This window comes from Protopterus annectens, chromosome 1.part1, assembly GCF_019279795.1.
Source record: "Protopterus annectens isolate FY-2018-M chromosome 1.part1, PAN1.0, whole genome shotgun sequence".
Lineage (NCBI taxonomy): Eukaryota > Metazoa > Chordata > Ceratodontiformes > Protopteridae > Protopterus > Protopterus annectens.
The window spans coordinates 526,793,796-526,810,991 of NC_056726.1; the positions used below are offsets into that span (position 1 = coordinate 526,793,796).

At 44.4% G+C, this 17,196-nt stretch overlaps 1 protein-coding gene across 1 annotated transcript in view; it reads right to left on the reverse strand.

Moving 5' to 3' along the window:
* Nucleotides 1-17,196, reverse strand: part of LOC122806225 (interleukin-20 receptor subunit alpha-like) — a 764,186-nt gene that overhangs the window by 101,091 nt on the left and 645,899 nt on the right. The window contains exon 3 of the mRNA XM_044076474.1: nt 10,208-10,386. Within this exon, the coding sequence (XP_043932409.1) occupies nt 10,208-10,386 (179 nt within the window). The remainder of the gene's footprint in view (nt 1-10,207; nt 10,387-17,196) is intronic.

Genomic DNA, 17,196 nt, shown 5'->3' on the forward strand with positions numbered 1-17,196 from the left:
TGCCTCAGGCAGCCCTTCGGTCGGCCGGATTCCAAAGTCTGGGTCTGGCCTCGGCTGATGTCGCACTTCACCCGACGTCATAGCTGCTGTGAATTGGGTATAAAGGCATCAGCCGACGCCATTTTCCTCAGTGTTTCTTGCCCCAGATGCCAGGTGCCCTCTAGGAAGGCTAAATTTGTATAAATGTAAATGATTCCAAACAGTAGAGAACAAACAAAAATAAACATATATATATATATATATATATATATATATATACAAACAAATACACCATAATAGATTCCCCCAGCTAGCTACAAGATGGGCAAATACCCTAGGAGTACCACAGAGGGGAAGGAGGGTGGGTAATCCTGACTGCAGATGCATACCTCTCGGACATCTACATTTATGGTAGGTACAAAACTGTACTATGTCCTTCAAGGATGCATCTGCAGTCCTAACAAATGGGTAGATTACCATAGCCAAACTGGGGGAGGCGGCACTAAGATGATTATGGTGCAGTTAAGATCCCTTGCAAACCAGCAGTTGCAAAACCTGCTTGGGATCTGGAGTATAAAGGTAGATTATAATGCTTGGCAAATGTATGCACGGAGCTCCAAGTAGCAGCTTCTAAAATGTCTTTGGTAGCCACTCCTCGTAAGAAAGCTGTAGTAGTGGCTGTAGCCCTTGTGGAGTGAGGTCTGATGTCTTTTGGAGTTGTCTTTCCATGAAAAGAGTAACAAAATCTAATGCAATTTCCTATCCATTTTGAGATTGTCTGTTTTGAAATTGCTTTTCCTTCCATTCCTGTTGCATATGCTACCAAAAGCTGGTCAGTTTTTCTATTGTTCTTGGTTCTGTCCAGATAGTAGCGCAATTGCCTGTGCACATCCAAGGTATGTAGTAGTCTTTCCCCCCTGTTCTGTGGGTTGGGGAAGAATGTTGGTAGGTGGATTGCTTGGTTCAATGATACCCTGGAGACCACTTTTGGCATAAAAGTAGGGTTAGTTCTCAAGGACACTCTATCCTGATGGAAGATAAGGAAGGGCTGTACTGCCATTAATGCCTGTAATTCAGAAACCCTTCTTGCTGAAGTGATTGCAAGCAGGAAAGCAGTTTTCCAAGATAAGAACTGTAATTCTGCTGTTGCTGCTGGTTCGAAAGGGGGAAGTGTTAACTTTTCCAGCACAAAGTTAAGGTCCCATATAGGCAAAGGTGGCTTCCTTGGAGGCTTTACATTTTTAATTCCTCTCAGGAACTATCTGAGTAGAGGATGAGAGAAGACTGGAGGATCCATGTTGTATTCTGCTGAAATTGCTGATGCATGAATCTTAATGGAGGAGTAAGACTGGCCATTGTGGAAAAGTTCTGCTAAATATTCCAGGATGTTAGCTATGTTTGCTAATGATACATTTTCTCCTTTTGCTGCACTCCAAATGAGGTATCTTTTCCATTTGGCTGAATAAGTCTTCCTTGTGGGGGGCCTGCGAGCCTCCAGGATAATGTCTTTAACCCTCTGAGATAAATCTGGGTTATTTTGTTTTATGTAATATTCCAAGCAGCTAGTTGCAGTGTTTTCAAGTTTGGATGTAGGATCTTGAAGTTGTTCTGTGTTAGCAGTAAAGGAACTAGAGGTAGAGGCCATGCGTGTGTCTGAGACATACTCCTCAGTAGCGGGTACCAATGCTGCCTCGGCCAGTCTGGAGCTATCAGGATGATCTTTGGGTGATCTTCTTTGATCTTCAGTAGCACTTTGTGCATCAAAGGAAGAGGTGGGAATGCATATGCTGTCAGGTTTTCCCAACTGAAGGAGAGGGAGTCCACCTTCCAAGCAAGTGGGTGGTATGTCCTTGTGCAGAATTTCCTCAATTGGTGGTTGTGAGGGGATGTGAACAGGTCTATTTCTGGTAGTCCCCATTTCATTGTAATGGATTTGAAGATGTCTGGATGCAGCATCCATTCGTGGGCATCCGTGGTAGTTCTGCTTAAGGTGTCTGCTAGAATATTTTCTTTTCCTGGCACAAATATGGCCTGGAGCTGAATGTTGAGGTTCAGGGCCACATTCCACAGGTCCATTGCCATCTGGCATAGAGGATATGAGTGTGTGCCTCCTTGTTTGTTGATATACCACATGACTGTGGTGTTGTCCGTCCTTATCAGCAAATGACCCTGTTGAAGAAACGGTCTGAATGTCTGAATTGCCTGTTTCACTGCCAGCATCTCTTTTTGATTTATGTGTAGGTTCAGCTGGTCTTGTGTCCATAGGCCTTGTATACACTTGTCCACCATGTGTGCCCCCCAACCGAGGTCTGAGGCGTCCGTGGTGATAGTCTGGCTTGGGTGAGGCTTGTGGAAAGACAGTCCGCTGTTCAACTGACAGGCCTGAGCCCACCACAGGAATTCTTGCTTCAGGCATGGAATTATTGGAATCTGGGCTTCTAGACTGTGCTTGTGTTGAGACCATAAATTCCTTAGGTACCATTGCAACTTCCTCATATGCAGTCTGGCATGTGGAATCAATATTATACAGGATGCCATGTAACCCAGGGTTTGCAGGACTTTCCTTGCTGTAAGCTGGTTCTGTGTTGTTAATGCCATGAAATAGAGTGGTAGTTGCTTTTGCTTTTCTGCTGTGAGAAATGCCATCTGATTTGAAGTGTCCAGTTCTGCACCCAAGAATGTTATCCTTTGGGATGGTACCAGCCTTGACTTTTTCATGTTGACTGTGTATCCCAGGGCTTGCAGTAGTTGTATAACCTTTTCCAAATCTGTGTTAATTTGGTCTTGTTGTCCGCTTGTATTAGGCAGTCGTCCAGGTATGGATAAATCTGAATTCCCTGAAGCCTGCAATGAGCAATTACTGATGCCAGGCATTTCGTGAATACTCTGGGCGCAGTAGATAAGCCAAAGGGCAATGCTGAGAATTGATAATGCTCTGATCCTGCAAGAAATCTGAGGTATCTTCTGCAATCTGTTCGTATAGGGACGTGCAGGTATGCCTCCTTGAGATCTAGAGTCACCAGCCAAGACTCCTTGCCCAGCATGGGAAGAAGTTGCTGTAGGGTCAGCATTTTGAATTTTGGAACAATGAGATATGTGTTCAGAGCGGACAGTTCGAGAATAGGTCTCCATTGGTTTTCTTTCCTTGGCACCAGGAAAAGTCTGGAGTAAAATCCTTGTCCTTGTTCCATAGACGGTACCTTTTCTATAGCTCTCATCCTTAGTAAGTGGTTGATTTGTTCTAGAGCGTTTGTTTTTTGGTTTGGTGGTAGGTTTGGCATTCCTCTCTTTTTTGGTAGAGTGTGGAAGTGAAACCTGTAGCCTTTGTCTATTGTCTGTAAAATCCATTTGTCTCCTGTAATATAATGCCAGTTTACGGAAAATAAGGCTAGCTTTCCACCTAAGGGTGCTTCCAGTTGTTCCCTGGTAGGCGGTATCAGAGTCAAGTCATTGTGCCTGTCCTGTGGAAGTGGTAGTAGCTGGATCTGTGGCAGTACTTCTCTGGTTGTTAGGCTGCCACTGACGTCCCCTGTAGGCACCTCTGGATTGGCCTCTGCCTCTTGGGCGCCTATTTCTGCCCCTCTGTGCTCTGGAAGTGTCTGGAAAGGACCAATTCTTCGAAGGCCAATTTCTACTAAACCTCGGAGGCTGGACCTGTAAGAAATCCTTGACTGTTTGGACAGATTTTGCGTTTTCTTCCACCTTCTTTAGCACTTGCTGTGCAGGGGAGCCAAACAAACTTTGTTTCTCCATGGGAGCATCTAGGAGCTTTGACTTTACATGGTCTGGTAAGGATTGCTCTTTTAACCATGCATGCCTTCTGATCACTGTACCAGTCATAGCTGATCTAAAGGAAGCCTCCAGTGCATCATAGCCGCATTTTAAGGAATGATTACTGACCTGCTGAGTGTTATGTACCAAATCCTGAAGGGACTTACGGTCTATAGGTTCAGGAGAGGACAGTTTTTTTATTTAGCTGGTCTAACAAAAATTCCTGATACTGAATCATGTGGAATTGACAGTTTAAGGCCCTAGCCGAAAGAGTAGCAGAAGTATAAACTTTTTTACCCCATCTCTCTAATGCCCTAGATTCTCTTTCAGAGGGAGGGTTTTGGCAGAGGCAGCTGCTACAGCTTTGGGGCCCTGTGAAATAGTTTCAGGATCTGCAATAGGAGCCTTATACAAGTGAAAGTGTGTGTCCGGGACCCTGTAATATCTGTCGGGCTTAGCAGGGGCCGGGGGTAGAGAGTCAGGGGCAGTACAAACATCATTAAATGCATCATCCACAACTGTTAGTACTGGAGGAATGGCTAAAGGCCTGTGCTGTGGTAAATGTAAAAAGGTCCTTAGCCTTTTCCTTGAATCTGAAAAATCCTGGCCCTGCCATTGAAATTGCTCTCTCATAGCATGCAGGGTTTCCCCAAAAGAAAATTCCTCAGGAGGAGAGGCAGAAGGGATGGAGTCTTCTGCATCAGAGTCCTCATATGGAGAATAAGGGCCTTCTGGAGGATTTGAGTTTTCTGAATCATCCGAGGAATAATCAGTTGAAACTGGCTCAGGGGGCTCTGCTCTAGGCCTCTTCTCTGGAGGGGATTGAGAGGCCCTGTCAGGGTGAGGTTGGGATCCTCTGATCAAGGAAATGAGATCCTCAGCCAGGCTGAGCATTTTGGAACTAGAGGTAGGCCTGTGTGAGGGGATTTTAGCAGGCAAGGCCTTAGACGTTTTAGCTGCTTTAGCCCTGGAAAAAGCCTTGATAGACATAGATGCAGGGGGCCTAGCAGCTCCACGTGCAGGAGTAGATATGTCTAAAGGAATAGTATCTGATAAATCCTGGGAACCTGCAACAGCAGGGGAAATTTCAGTAGCAGATTCAGCCATGCTGTGTGAGGCCTCGGCTATAGGAGGTATGCTTTCGGCCAAAGGAAGAACCGTGGACTCGGTTTCAGCCGAAACCGAGACACTCGCGGTTGGCTTAACCGTGGTTTCAGCCGAAACCGCGGACCGCGAGTGTCGGTCCTTTTCCTTACGCTTTTTAGCTAATTGTGAAGTCGGAGTATCCGAAGGCATTTTGTAAGCAAAAGCGGAGCCGAAAAACTCCTCTGCAAACTCCGACCGACGTCTAAGTGTCCGTCGGTTGAAGGAAGCACAGGCTAGACAAGCTGCTACGTCGTGGTCTGGGCCTAAGCAAGGAAGGCAGTAAGAGTGGAAATCCTTATGAGGTATTTGTTTCCCACAAGTTAAACAGTTATTTACTTTTTCTGACATCGGCTGAGGCAAGAAAGAGTCCCCAACGGGGTACTTAGCTTTTTAGAAGTCTTCAGTAGTAGTAATCTCTGGATCTGACCGACCGGCACTTGCGAACAGCTTCTGCTTCGGGCACCGCGCGGCAAGAAAGACTGAGGAAAATGGCGTCGGCTGATGCCTTTATACCCAATTCACAGTAGCTATGACGTCGGGTGAAGTGCGACATCAGCCGAGGCCAGACCCAGACTTTGGAATCCGGCCGACCGAAGGGCTGCCTGAGGCAGGACAACCCATTTGTTAGGACTGCAGATGCATCCTTGAAGGACATCTTGTCCTTCTTTATGGATTTATTTGCTGTGGTCCAAGATGGGCTTCCAGTCCCCTGTACATTTTGGCACTAAAAAGAATCTGGAGTAAGTTCCAAATCCTACCTGGCCTGTGGGGGATGGTTTGACTGATTCTGTTTGCGAGCAACTTGTTTACTTCTACAGTTGCTTGATCCCTGTGATTGGGTGGAACATCTGGGATCCTCCTGGGAACATGAGGTGGAAGAGAAATGGTATGGAATAACCTCTGGTGATAATTCTTTGCATCCATCTGTCTCGGGTGATGCTTAGCCAGGCTTCTGGATACAAAGACATGCAACCCCCGACTGGCTCCAGAGAAGCACAGCTGGGTCCCACATCAGGAGCACTGATGGTGTCAGCCTCAAAACGAATCGCGGCCTCCTTGGTTTTGCAGTCTGCCCCTGCCTCTAGGGCAATGTCTACCATTTGCTCCTCCTCCTCTGCCTCTGAAGGAGGAGTCACCCTGTGCATCCTGGAAAAACCTCTGGGACTTCTTGAACCACATTTTACCACCTCTCTGACCCTTGGGGTATAGTCTAGAGGGCATGATAAAACGTACTCCCACGGCAGACAGCATTTTCCCTTTTTGCTTGCACCTGGTGAGTGTGTCTTTTACCTTGGGTCCAAATAAGGAAGAACGGTCAAAGGGGGCATTGGTAAAGGTAGACTTGAACAGCTCCGCAAAATTACACAAGTGCATCTAGGAGTGCCTGTTAAGGGAAACTCCTGAACCTGCTGCCCTGCTCGCTCCATCGGATGTATAAGAAATTAGTCTCATGGATGAGTTAACAATGCAATTCAAGGTAGACAACTGAGCAGTCTCCTTATCAGGGACTTCTTCAGTAGATGTATCTTGTAGAGTCTCTCCCAACTCCTTAAGGAGATTTCTCTGAAGCTTTGTAAAATGTGTTAGGTAGTTCAGTGATCTGAGAGTGAATGCCGCTGACGAGAAGATACGCTTCCCACATCTGTCCATCGTTCAAGACTCCTTGTTTGGCGGATGGACAGAAGAAGTCCCCGCTAGTTCCCTTTTAGTGGCTGCTGCCACCACCATGGCATCTACAGTAACGCCTTTGGACAAAAATTCCTTCTCCTTGGGGGCAGACAAAAATTTATTAGGTCTCCTGGGGACTGGCTCCACGGCATTAGGAGTTTCCCACACCTTTTGACTAACGAGGTCTTAAAGTTTGTCAAAAGGTGGAGACACCCAAGAGGCTGAAGGTTGAGACCCAAAAGCCTTAAGGTACACCGACTCCTCATCAGAAGGGGTAACAGTGGGCCAGCCGCACCTCTGCTTAAGGATCTCTAAGATGTCTACAAAGGAGACATCATCAGAGGATGACTTGGGGGACCCTTCTGACTCCTCGAGGTCAGTGTTGGAGGTAAGAGACTCATCCTGGGAGTCTACGTGCTTCCTCTTGCATGTCCTCTTCCAAGGTGGCTCCACAGAAGGATATTTCGGGGAGGTCTCAGAAGAGTGCGGGCCACCAGCAGGGGGCTCCTGAGGCTGTGGGTCTCTGCTGTCTAGAGAGGGCGTAGGTGCTGAGATGGAGGTCGGTGCCAAAGGGAGAAAAGTGTCGGTATCCCTGGGTGGAGCTGATGACCAGGAAAGCACACTCTGCATCATCTCAAAGGCCGACCTCTCCGGCTCCGAAGACCTTCCCACCTCCGAGCAGACAGAGGAAGTCATAGGCTCCAAAGCCATCAGCTCCGAGACAGAGGGTCTGAGCACACCCTAGCCAACGCACCGAAAGGGAGACTCGGAACTGAAGAGGTCTGGGTCCAAGCGTCCCTGTCGGGGCCGACTAGAGAGCTTCAGCTCCTAGACACCCCGGACAGCACTGAAGGTGTCGGAGCAGAACTCGGCTCCGAGACAGCCTCGGGGGGAGCTGGAGCCGAGGGTTCCACAACCAGCTGCACCAAGCACTCCAGCTCTGAAAGCCCAGCACGGCTTGGAGGAGGAACCACAGAAGGGGAAATGGACTCAAGTGGCTCTGGGACCGACTGGGTCAGAGCCAACAGCATTTTTGGCAAGGCAGACGACTTCAGGAGTCTCAGCACTACTCTCTCCACATCTTCTTCTGATAGACTCCTGGAAGACCTGGAAGACAGTGTGGGAGATCTGGACCTCTGCAAAATAGGGGATCTTAAAGTTGGGGAGACCGTCAATGGATCTCTGGACCGGCTCCGATGTTTGCTATTAGTAGTCGGCTCCGAAAGGCATGGGGCCGACACTGAAGTCATAGTATCAACAACCTCGATCAGTTCCAAGATCAGTGGAGCCGAGGAGCGAGAAGTCTTGTCTGGTTTAGACAGTTTAGGAGGCGGTTCCGAAGCATCGGATGGTGTCGGGGAATGCCTCTTGGAAGGTTTAGCCTTTTCTTTCTTGGATACATGAGATTTGGAGGAGGAAGACAAACTGGCCAAGTCCTCCTCGAAAGAAGGCTTAAGGAGACCTTTTAATATTAGTTTGTTCTTCTGCTCCAAGACCCTGGCACGGAAAGAATGGCAAAACAAACATGTTTCTTGCAGATTGATGGCTCCGAGGCAATGCACACAGTTACTGTGGTCATCGGTAATAGACATCTTCTTAGAGCATTTCACACATTTCTTAAACCCCAAGGGTTTATGATCTTTTGCCTCTTTAGACATGGCATAGAGATGCAGCAGAAAGACACAAGCCAAACACAACGAAGACTAGGTCCTCTAACTTAAATGGGCCTAGCCCTTACCGCGCTAACAGTCACACAACCACGAGGACTAGGTCCTCTAACTCAAACGGGCCTAGCCCTGGGTAGTGAAAAAAAGAGAGAAAACTAGGTCCACTAGCTCAAACGGACCTAGAAAAGAGATGACTAAAAGTCATAAACTACCAAATATACTACACACACACACATACACACACACACACACACACACACACACACACACACACACGCACGCACGCACACACACACACACACACACACAAAGTATGAGCCAGAAAAAAAGTCCCACTGCTGAGAGGAACGTTTATTCAAATTCTATGACGTAGAACCACAAGGGTTGAAATATCAAGAATCCTTGTCATCTAAAGCTAAATATCCAACTAATATCTACGCAGACATAATCTGAAACTAACTAGCTAAAACTAATAACACCGCACACTAAAGAACACTATACACGGAAAGGTAAATGAGCGCAAATGCGCACCTTAACAGCAAGCACTAATTATTAATTTTATGAACTACCAAATACTCTAAGCTAATACAGCACAGCAAATAACAACTAGGGGCAAAATGCCCGTTAAATAGAACAAACTGGCACACAGGATACCAAGGAGAACAACAAGGCCAACGGCCAACCAGTTCTCAACAATAATTAACTAAATTGAAAAAGAAGGTACTTCAGCAAGACTGAAACTACTATTTTTTTTTGTTGTTGTTGTGTCTTTCGGCTTTTCCCGGTTAGGGGTCGCCACAGCGAAACTCCGGTCCGCTAATGATTGGCAGTAGATTTTTACGTGCTGGCTTGCCAGGCCTAACGCACAACCTTCAACGAAGGAACGCCCATTCACGCATGTCGCCACACAGAAGACGCTCTAACTGAGAATCAAATGGGCAACGTCTAACTGTGAGGCGACAATGCTACCGCAGCACCACCACCGCAGGTGCAAGAATGAAACTACTCTAATGATAGTTAAACACTAGCAAAGGCTATATAACTTGAAAAGTTAACTGTAATATAGAAAAAAATAGCAAAATGTGTTAAACTTACAACGGCCAAGAAGAAGCACATCTGAGCTCATCAACGCGGCAAACAAGATCTGGTGATTATACTTGTGCACCATGGGATACCTACCTAGCCACAAGCCAACTAGAAGACTTTGAGCTTTGTAATAGGCAGAGTCGGAGCAGAGGATCGGCTCTGAACCCATGTGTAAGAATGAAGGTGAGACAGGACTACAGAACACCAACAGGTTTGCCTGGCACAACCCTCATTTAAATCTACTATAGGGGAACAGCCTTTTCTAGACTAGGACCTACTATCTGAAACCACTTACTTAGTGAATTCAAAAATCAGGAACTCGTTAAAGACTTTAAAGATGCTCTTAATGAACACTGCATGGTGGAATTTATTGTTAACATGAAATTGATTACTCTTACATAGTACTCAACTGTTTAGATGAAAGAAAAACTTTATGTGGCTTTCACCTTAATAACAATATTGTATGTTGTGTGCATTTATATTACGTGTATGCTTTGTTGATTTATATATATATATATATATATATATATATATATATATATATATTTATATATTTTTTTTTTTATCATTTTACAGTGACTGTACTGACTCATAACTGATTATGTGTTGTACTTGAAGAAGTTTGTTAAATGTTCTAATATTGAATTTGTGATAAATTACTGTATGACTGCTCCTGAAGCTCAGATTGTGCCTGAAGAGAGTCAATAGACCAACCCAACTACCCAATTATCAAATAGTAAATGTTTGCATAAATAAATAGATTACTTTCATTTGTACCACATAGTTTTCTTAGTTTTGCAAGTACCACTAACAGAAGGAACAAACTTGCCAAACTATACAAACGTTATCTCTTTCCTGTGTTTTACATTGAATGAGTTAGTGTCACATACTGGCTATAAATGGGTTGAATCTGTCAGTTTCAACCCAACTGGAAGAGCGGTTGTTCATGACGGCCATAACTCTTGCATAGTATTGTTCTTCGTGCTCACAGGTTTCATCAGAGAGGTCGCAGCTTGTTTGTTTGGTATTGCTGCATTCTGTTTTGTCGACCCATCCTTCTGTGCCATATCTAGGGGAGAAATAAAGGTAATGATTCAGCAAACAATTATTAAACAAGCAGTTAACTGCATCTACTATATGAATTACTTGACAAAACAGTTTGCCAGTGATTAAACTGTTGCTAGTTACGACCAATAACAAGTTTTGTAACAATGACACGTTTTGTAACAGACAAATTTAAGTTTGCTGCAGTAAATATCTTCAGACTTAATTCACTTAGCAATAAAAAGTCAATTACTATACTCTGCAATGCGTATTGTGGTCTGGGTAGGTCCTGCAATGTGTATTGTGGTCTAAGTGGAATACAGGACAGCCTTCTCAGAAAAGTACAGTTGTGTACACTTACCATAAATGTAGATGTTTGAGTATATTCACTGTTGCAGTCCTAACATATGGGTTATCCGGCTCCTGGTAGCCCTCAGTCGGCCCGAATACTAGAGTCCTCAGTATATGACGTCGGCTGCTGCCGGTTGTAAAACTGATGTCAGAACGTCAGGTATAAAGGGAGGCAGCCAACGCCTTTTCCTCAGTTTTTCTTACCTTAACTGTCAGGAGCCCCAAAAGAAGGCTAACCCAGGAAGGAAACACCCTGGAAACATGTCATACAAAAAATAAAAAAAAATATATATATATATATATATATATATATATATATATATATATATATATAGTCTATGCCTTAGGAAAAAAGGGGGAATGGAGGGTGGGAAACGAGGACTGCAACAGTGAATACACTCGAACATCTGCATTTATGGTAAGTGTACACAACTGTACTATGTTCTTCGTGTTTCACTGTTGCAGTCCTAACATATGGGTTTGATTCCCAAAGCCCAAGATAAAGACAAAGGGGGGAGGAAGGATCACAGATTAAGGGTTGGTAAGAAGGTCCTGCAGAACTGCAGGGGCAAAACCAGCCCTGGATTTAGAAAACAAGGGTAGATTGTAATGCTTTGTGAAAGTATGGACAGAAGACCAAGTAGCTGCATCTAGAATGTCCTTAATAGGCACACCTCTCAGAAAAGCTGCAGAGGTAGAGGCTGCTCTAGTAGAATGGGTCCTAATACCCTGAGGGAGAACCTTCCCATGCTGCAGGTAACAAAAGTGAATATAATGAGCAATCCATTTGGAGATGGTTTGTTTTGAAATAGCTTTATCCTGAGCCCCAGGAGCAAAACTAACCAACAACTGTTCAGATTTTTGGAAGGATTTAATCCTAAGTAAAATCTCAGCTGTCTATGCACATCAAGAGAGTGTAGAATCCTTTCTCCTTTATTCTGGGGATTGCTGAAAAATGTAGGCATTTGAATAGACTGGTTATGGATTAAACTGGAAACTACCTTAGGCATAAAGGAGGCATTAGTTCTCAGAGAAACCCGATCTGAATGAAAAATAATGAAATATTCTACTGCCATTAAGGCTTGCAGCTCCGATACCCTTCTGGCTGAAGTAATAACCAAAAGAAAAGCAGTCTTCCAGGAGATAAACTTCAAATCTGCAGAGGCAGCTGGTTCAAAGGGAGGCAGAGTAAGCTTTTCCAGGACAAAATTAAGATCCCAAGCAGGAGTAGGAGCTCTTCTGGGAGGTCCAAGATTGCTAGCTCCCCTCAGGAACTGCTTCATCAAGGGGTGCGAAAAAATGAGTTGCTCAAAAGAACAATGAGCAGAAATTGCTGAAGCGTGAATTTTGATTGAAGAAAAGGAAAGTCCACCATTAAGCAATCCTTCTAGGTAATCAAGAATGAGACAAAGAGAGGGATGAAAAGCATCTTCTCCTTTAGCTTGCATCCAAGAGCAAAATCTCTTCCATTTATTTGCATAGGATTTTCTGGTGCTAGGCATCCTGGCCTCATGAAGAACTTCAACCACCTGTTGGGAAAGATATTAGCCAGGCAGTTAAATGCAGAGTTTGACGATGAGGATGAAGGAACTTTCCCCCTTCCTGAACCAACATATCTGGTACCAAGGGAAGATGCCAAGGCTGAGCCTGGGAAAGGTTGTGAAGAAGGGGATACCAATGCTGCCTGGGCCAAGCTGGTGCTATCAGAATAGCCTTTGGTTTTTCATCCCTTATCTTTAGCAGCACTCTGGGAAGAAGAGGCAGAGGAGGGAATGCATAAACTGAGAGATGTGTCCATGGGAAGGACAACGCGTCCACCCTCCAAGCTTTGTTGTGAAACTCCCTGGAGCAGAAGGTTGGAAGGAGATGATTGGTGTGAGAGGAGAAAAGATCCATTTGTGGGGTACCCCAATGCTGAGTGATGCGATGGAAAATGACCTTGTTCAGTTGCCACTCATGAAGATCCAGAACATGTCTACTCAAATGATCCACCAGGGAATTTAGCCTCCCTGGAAGATACTGGGCTATTAGATGTATGCCCATGGATGCTGCTATGGACCATAGTCTCATGCTTTGTCTGCACAAGGGGTAAGAGTGAAGCCCCTCCTGCTTGTTGATGTACCACATGAATGTGGTATGGTCTGTCCTGATCAGCAGAGTCTCAGGGCAGAGAAGGTCCTTGAAAGTCAGCAAGGCCTGCTGCACTGCCATCAATTCTTTTAAGTTTATGTGCAGATGAATCTGCTGAGTGCTCCAAGTCCCCTGTATGCCCCTGCCTTCCAGATGAGCTCCCCATGCAACATCTGATGCGTCTGTGGTGAGAGTCTGGCTGGCAGGTGGTGGGTAGAAAGGCAGACCCTTGTTCTGAGAACAGGCTGTCGCCCACCAGAGGAACTCCATTTGTAGACAGGGAATTACGGGAAGAATCCAGTCTAATTCCTGCGTGTGTTGACACCAAAGATTCTTGAGGTACCATTGAAGTTTTCTCATATGCAGTCTTGCATATGGGATCATCAAAATACATGAAGCCATGAACCCCAGTGCTTGCAGGAATTGCCTTGCACAGAGCTGAGTCATGCTTGCCAAGTTCATGACATAAGCCGAAAGATCTTCTTGCTTCTTTTCAGGGAGGAATACCATCAGAAGGCACAGAGTTTTTAACAATAGTAGCCTTAACACCCTTGGGGCCTTGAGAAATAATTTCAGGATCAGCGGTAGGGTTTTTAAAAGGAATTGATGAGAATCAGGAACGCTATAATACCTATCAGGTTTTCTGGGGGCAGGAGGAACAGAATTAGGAGTTAAAGAATTTTTCATGAAAACATCATCCACAACATCCAAAACTGGAGGTATAGCCAGAGGCTTAAGCTGTGGCAAATTCAAAAATTCTCTGATTCTTTTCTTAGACAGGGGAAAATCCTGACATTCCCATTTAAAGTGCTCCCTAAGAGTATTCAAAGTATCCCCAAAGGAAAAATCTTCTGGAGGGGAGGCAGAAGGGATAGAGTCCTCAACATCAGAATCCTCAAAGCCAGAAAAAAGTTGAGAATTTCCTTCTTCACCAGCAGAAATACTGGAAACCTCAGAATCTGAGACAGACAAAACATCAGGGGACAATTCTATTGCCCTCTTGGAAGTGTGGGGGGGGGTGAGAGCCCCTAATCAGAGAAAGAAGATCCCCAGCCGTCTTTACCAACTGGGGCTGAGGCACAGGAGAGGAGGCCGATGCTTGCTTGTGAGTAGGTTTGCGGGTGGAAGGTTTGCTGGGAATCCCATGGGACTCGGGGGGCCTATCAACTGCAGAAGTCTGAACTAAAGTAATCGGTCTGGTTCTGGTCTCATGTCGAAAAGAAGAGGGGTCAGAAGCTGGTGCCTGCATAGCAGCTCCAGACCCATCTGAGGTGGCAACAGGCAGAGGGTCTGAAGATGAAATAGCAGCCCTGCGGCATGGAGGACTCCATAAAGGTCTCGGCAGAAGCCTGCAGCTGAAAATCTGTGGACTGCAGGGGCTGCAAAAGCGCCTCAATGACTACCGCTGTGCTGACGACCAATTTCACCGGTGTGTCATCAGCAGATTTAACCCTAGGCTTGTCGCGGTCCTTGTCTTTGTGTTTCCTAGGTATATCTGAAGTCAGGAGACCAGAAGACGCCATATCGACGAACTTAGGCCAGACTCCGAAATGCTTATACAAAATCTTAGCTCTATGGCGTACCGTACGTGGGTTAAAGGAAGCACAGAGATCGCAGTTAGGGATGTCGTGCTCAAGGCCCAAACAAGTTATACAATAGGAATGAAAATCACTTTGCGGAGTCTATTTTCCACAGGCAAGACAGTTATTAACTTTATCTGACATTCGTTAAAGCAAGAAAAGAGGATCCCCAATGGGGTACTTATATGAAGGCGTCTTCAACTTGGTAGTCGGAAAGCAAAAAGAAGGTAAACGGCCGACCGGCACTAGTGTGAATTACATCTGCTTCGGGCTCCGTAGCAAGAAAGACTGAGGAAATGGCGTTGGCTGCCTCCCTTTATACCTAACATTCTGACATCTGTTTTACAACCGGCAGCAGCTGACGTCATATACCGAGGACTCTGGTATTCGGGCCAATTGAGGGTTACCGGGAGCCGGATAACCCATATGTTAGGACTGCAACAGTGAAACACAAAGGACATCAGCAGTTGCTACCTATCTTCACAAGTAGGATCTAACGGGATATGGGGAGATATATAAAAAGCAGGTGAAACAAACACAGACATCAAGTTAATATACTGCAGGTATGCTGTAACCAAAGATAGTGTTACATCTTTCCTCAGGGTAAATATCTTCTGCTTTACACACATGAGCTCTAAAATGGTCCCCATAGCTAATTTAATTCTGGATGTGGAAATAACTCAGTCCATTTAGAATGCGATGTATGGACATTGTTTTTGGCTAAAATTCTGTCAAACAGTTTTCTGCACAGAACAGTAAGTATGAAAATTCATGTGTTTCTGAAGTTTTATGTTCCCTGTACAAACACATATCCCCAACACATTCTGCACTTATCAGTGTACAATATACCCAATCCTTTCTTGAGTCAGTTGGTCTGGAATCTGATAACCTTGCTATGTTTTCGCTTTAGTTATCATAGATATAGCCTAGTACCAGGAAGCCCTTTTATTTCCCACTATAATCATGATATAAATTTGTATTTATTTATAACAAACTGTATTCCAGGGTTCTAAAAATGCACAATGTACTGTTAAAAAGTAAACATTTTAAAATACTCAACTCCTAAATATCTAAATGAAGAACATCATCTACAGAAATACTTCGTAATAGCATATAACACCAAAACAAGACTGACATGGCTCATAATTCAAAGGACTTTCTGAAACAGGTAGACCTTCTGTGTCCAAGACCTCTGTAGACAGATATCACTCAGAGATGTGCAACAGTGGGATTCATAGAAGCTGGCCTGATAAAAGCAATCACAAGTTAGGGTAATGTAGGTTACGATACCTGCTAGGCATTCTCCTCATACTCCTTACACCACAACAATGTTTTCTAAATGAGAAAATCAACCTTGACAGCAATGCATGACCATAGTGGCCATTATTATGGCTCATAAGCTCACAGGAAATTTGCTTGGGTGGCCCTAAAGTCAAATAGATACTGAATTTTGTTCTGGCTACAAGCGTTGCAAGTCTCTTCCCTCCTTCCTCCAACTCCCCATAGTTTTCTCTATAGACTAAGATGCAACAAAAGCAACACAGGTTGTCCTGTTTAGTGTCTCGTCGTGGTCTATGACTTTTAGTTCACTACTCTTCTTTTCTTTGAACATACAGCTGTGAGGTAAAGAATGTTGCACATCATCAGGATGAGGAATCATTAGGAAAATTAGTCACTCCTTTTAGGATGCAGAGTAAAAACATTGTTTTTCCTTCAAATTCTAACAAACTATTTTCTATGCAGAACAGTCAGTATGAAAATGCATGCATTTCTGAAGTTTTATGTTCTCTTTACAAACACATGCCCCCACTACATTCTGCATTCATGTGGCTATTTGATAAATGCAGCTACTGTATTTTCTCTTGTATAGCCCCTAAATGTGATATTGTTTGGGATGAGTAAGGGGTAGCTGAAGAGTGGCCACTGTGAAGTGTTATGTGCACTTACTCACCCCTTCCCACCCCAGCCCTCTCTATTTCTTTAATAGTAATTATACACGTCTTTGGCTCATGTCATGTCATGTATTTAATTCAACTGATTCATGACTTCTCTAAGTTGCACGTAAGGCAAGAAGGGGTGATATTACTGATGTTACCTTTAAAGACATAACTGGAGGGTTCACTGGTATGAGAGCTGTGTGGGCTTTAAGGTGTAATTAGAGTTACTTGCTTTGGATTTCATGTGAGTGATGTGCAGTCATCAGTGTGTTGGATTTCTTAGCACCATTCTCTCCAATTTATAACAGAATACTTTTATGAGTTGTGGCCTCTGACAGATATTAAAGACTCTGTGGGCACTACTGCTGTGCAGGTTGAAATAATCTTCTCTGCTACATTACATAACAGTTTTACAACATGGTTAGGGTACATTGATTTTAGTGAATTGTATCTATAATGTAGGCTCTGCTTTGCATTTTACAGACACTCCCTAGGTTATTTAAACTTTACATGTTTCAGATTTGGAATATTGGAATAGTAGTACAGGACTGTAGGGGAGGTTGGTGGGAAAATACGTTGGAATATAGAATACTTATACAGCAACTGAAACTGAATGCCACCCTACTATTATTATATTTTTTTCTGGCCATTGTTTCAAGGGGATGAAGATGAGGAAGAGTACACTCCCAAATTAAACTGATTTTAGTGGGTATCTGCAGGCAGGTGAACTGATTTGTTGGTGGGTAGAACTCCATCTCTCACATATTAACCTCATTTACTCTTTCTTATTGGTTTCCAGGTGTTTCAGCAGATTGTGGATGGATCCTAGGGTGTTGT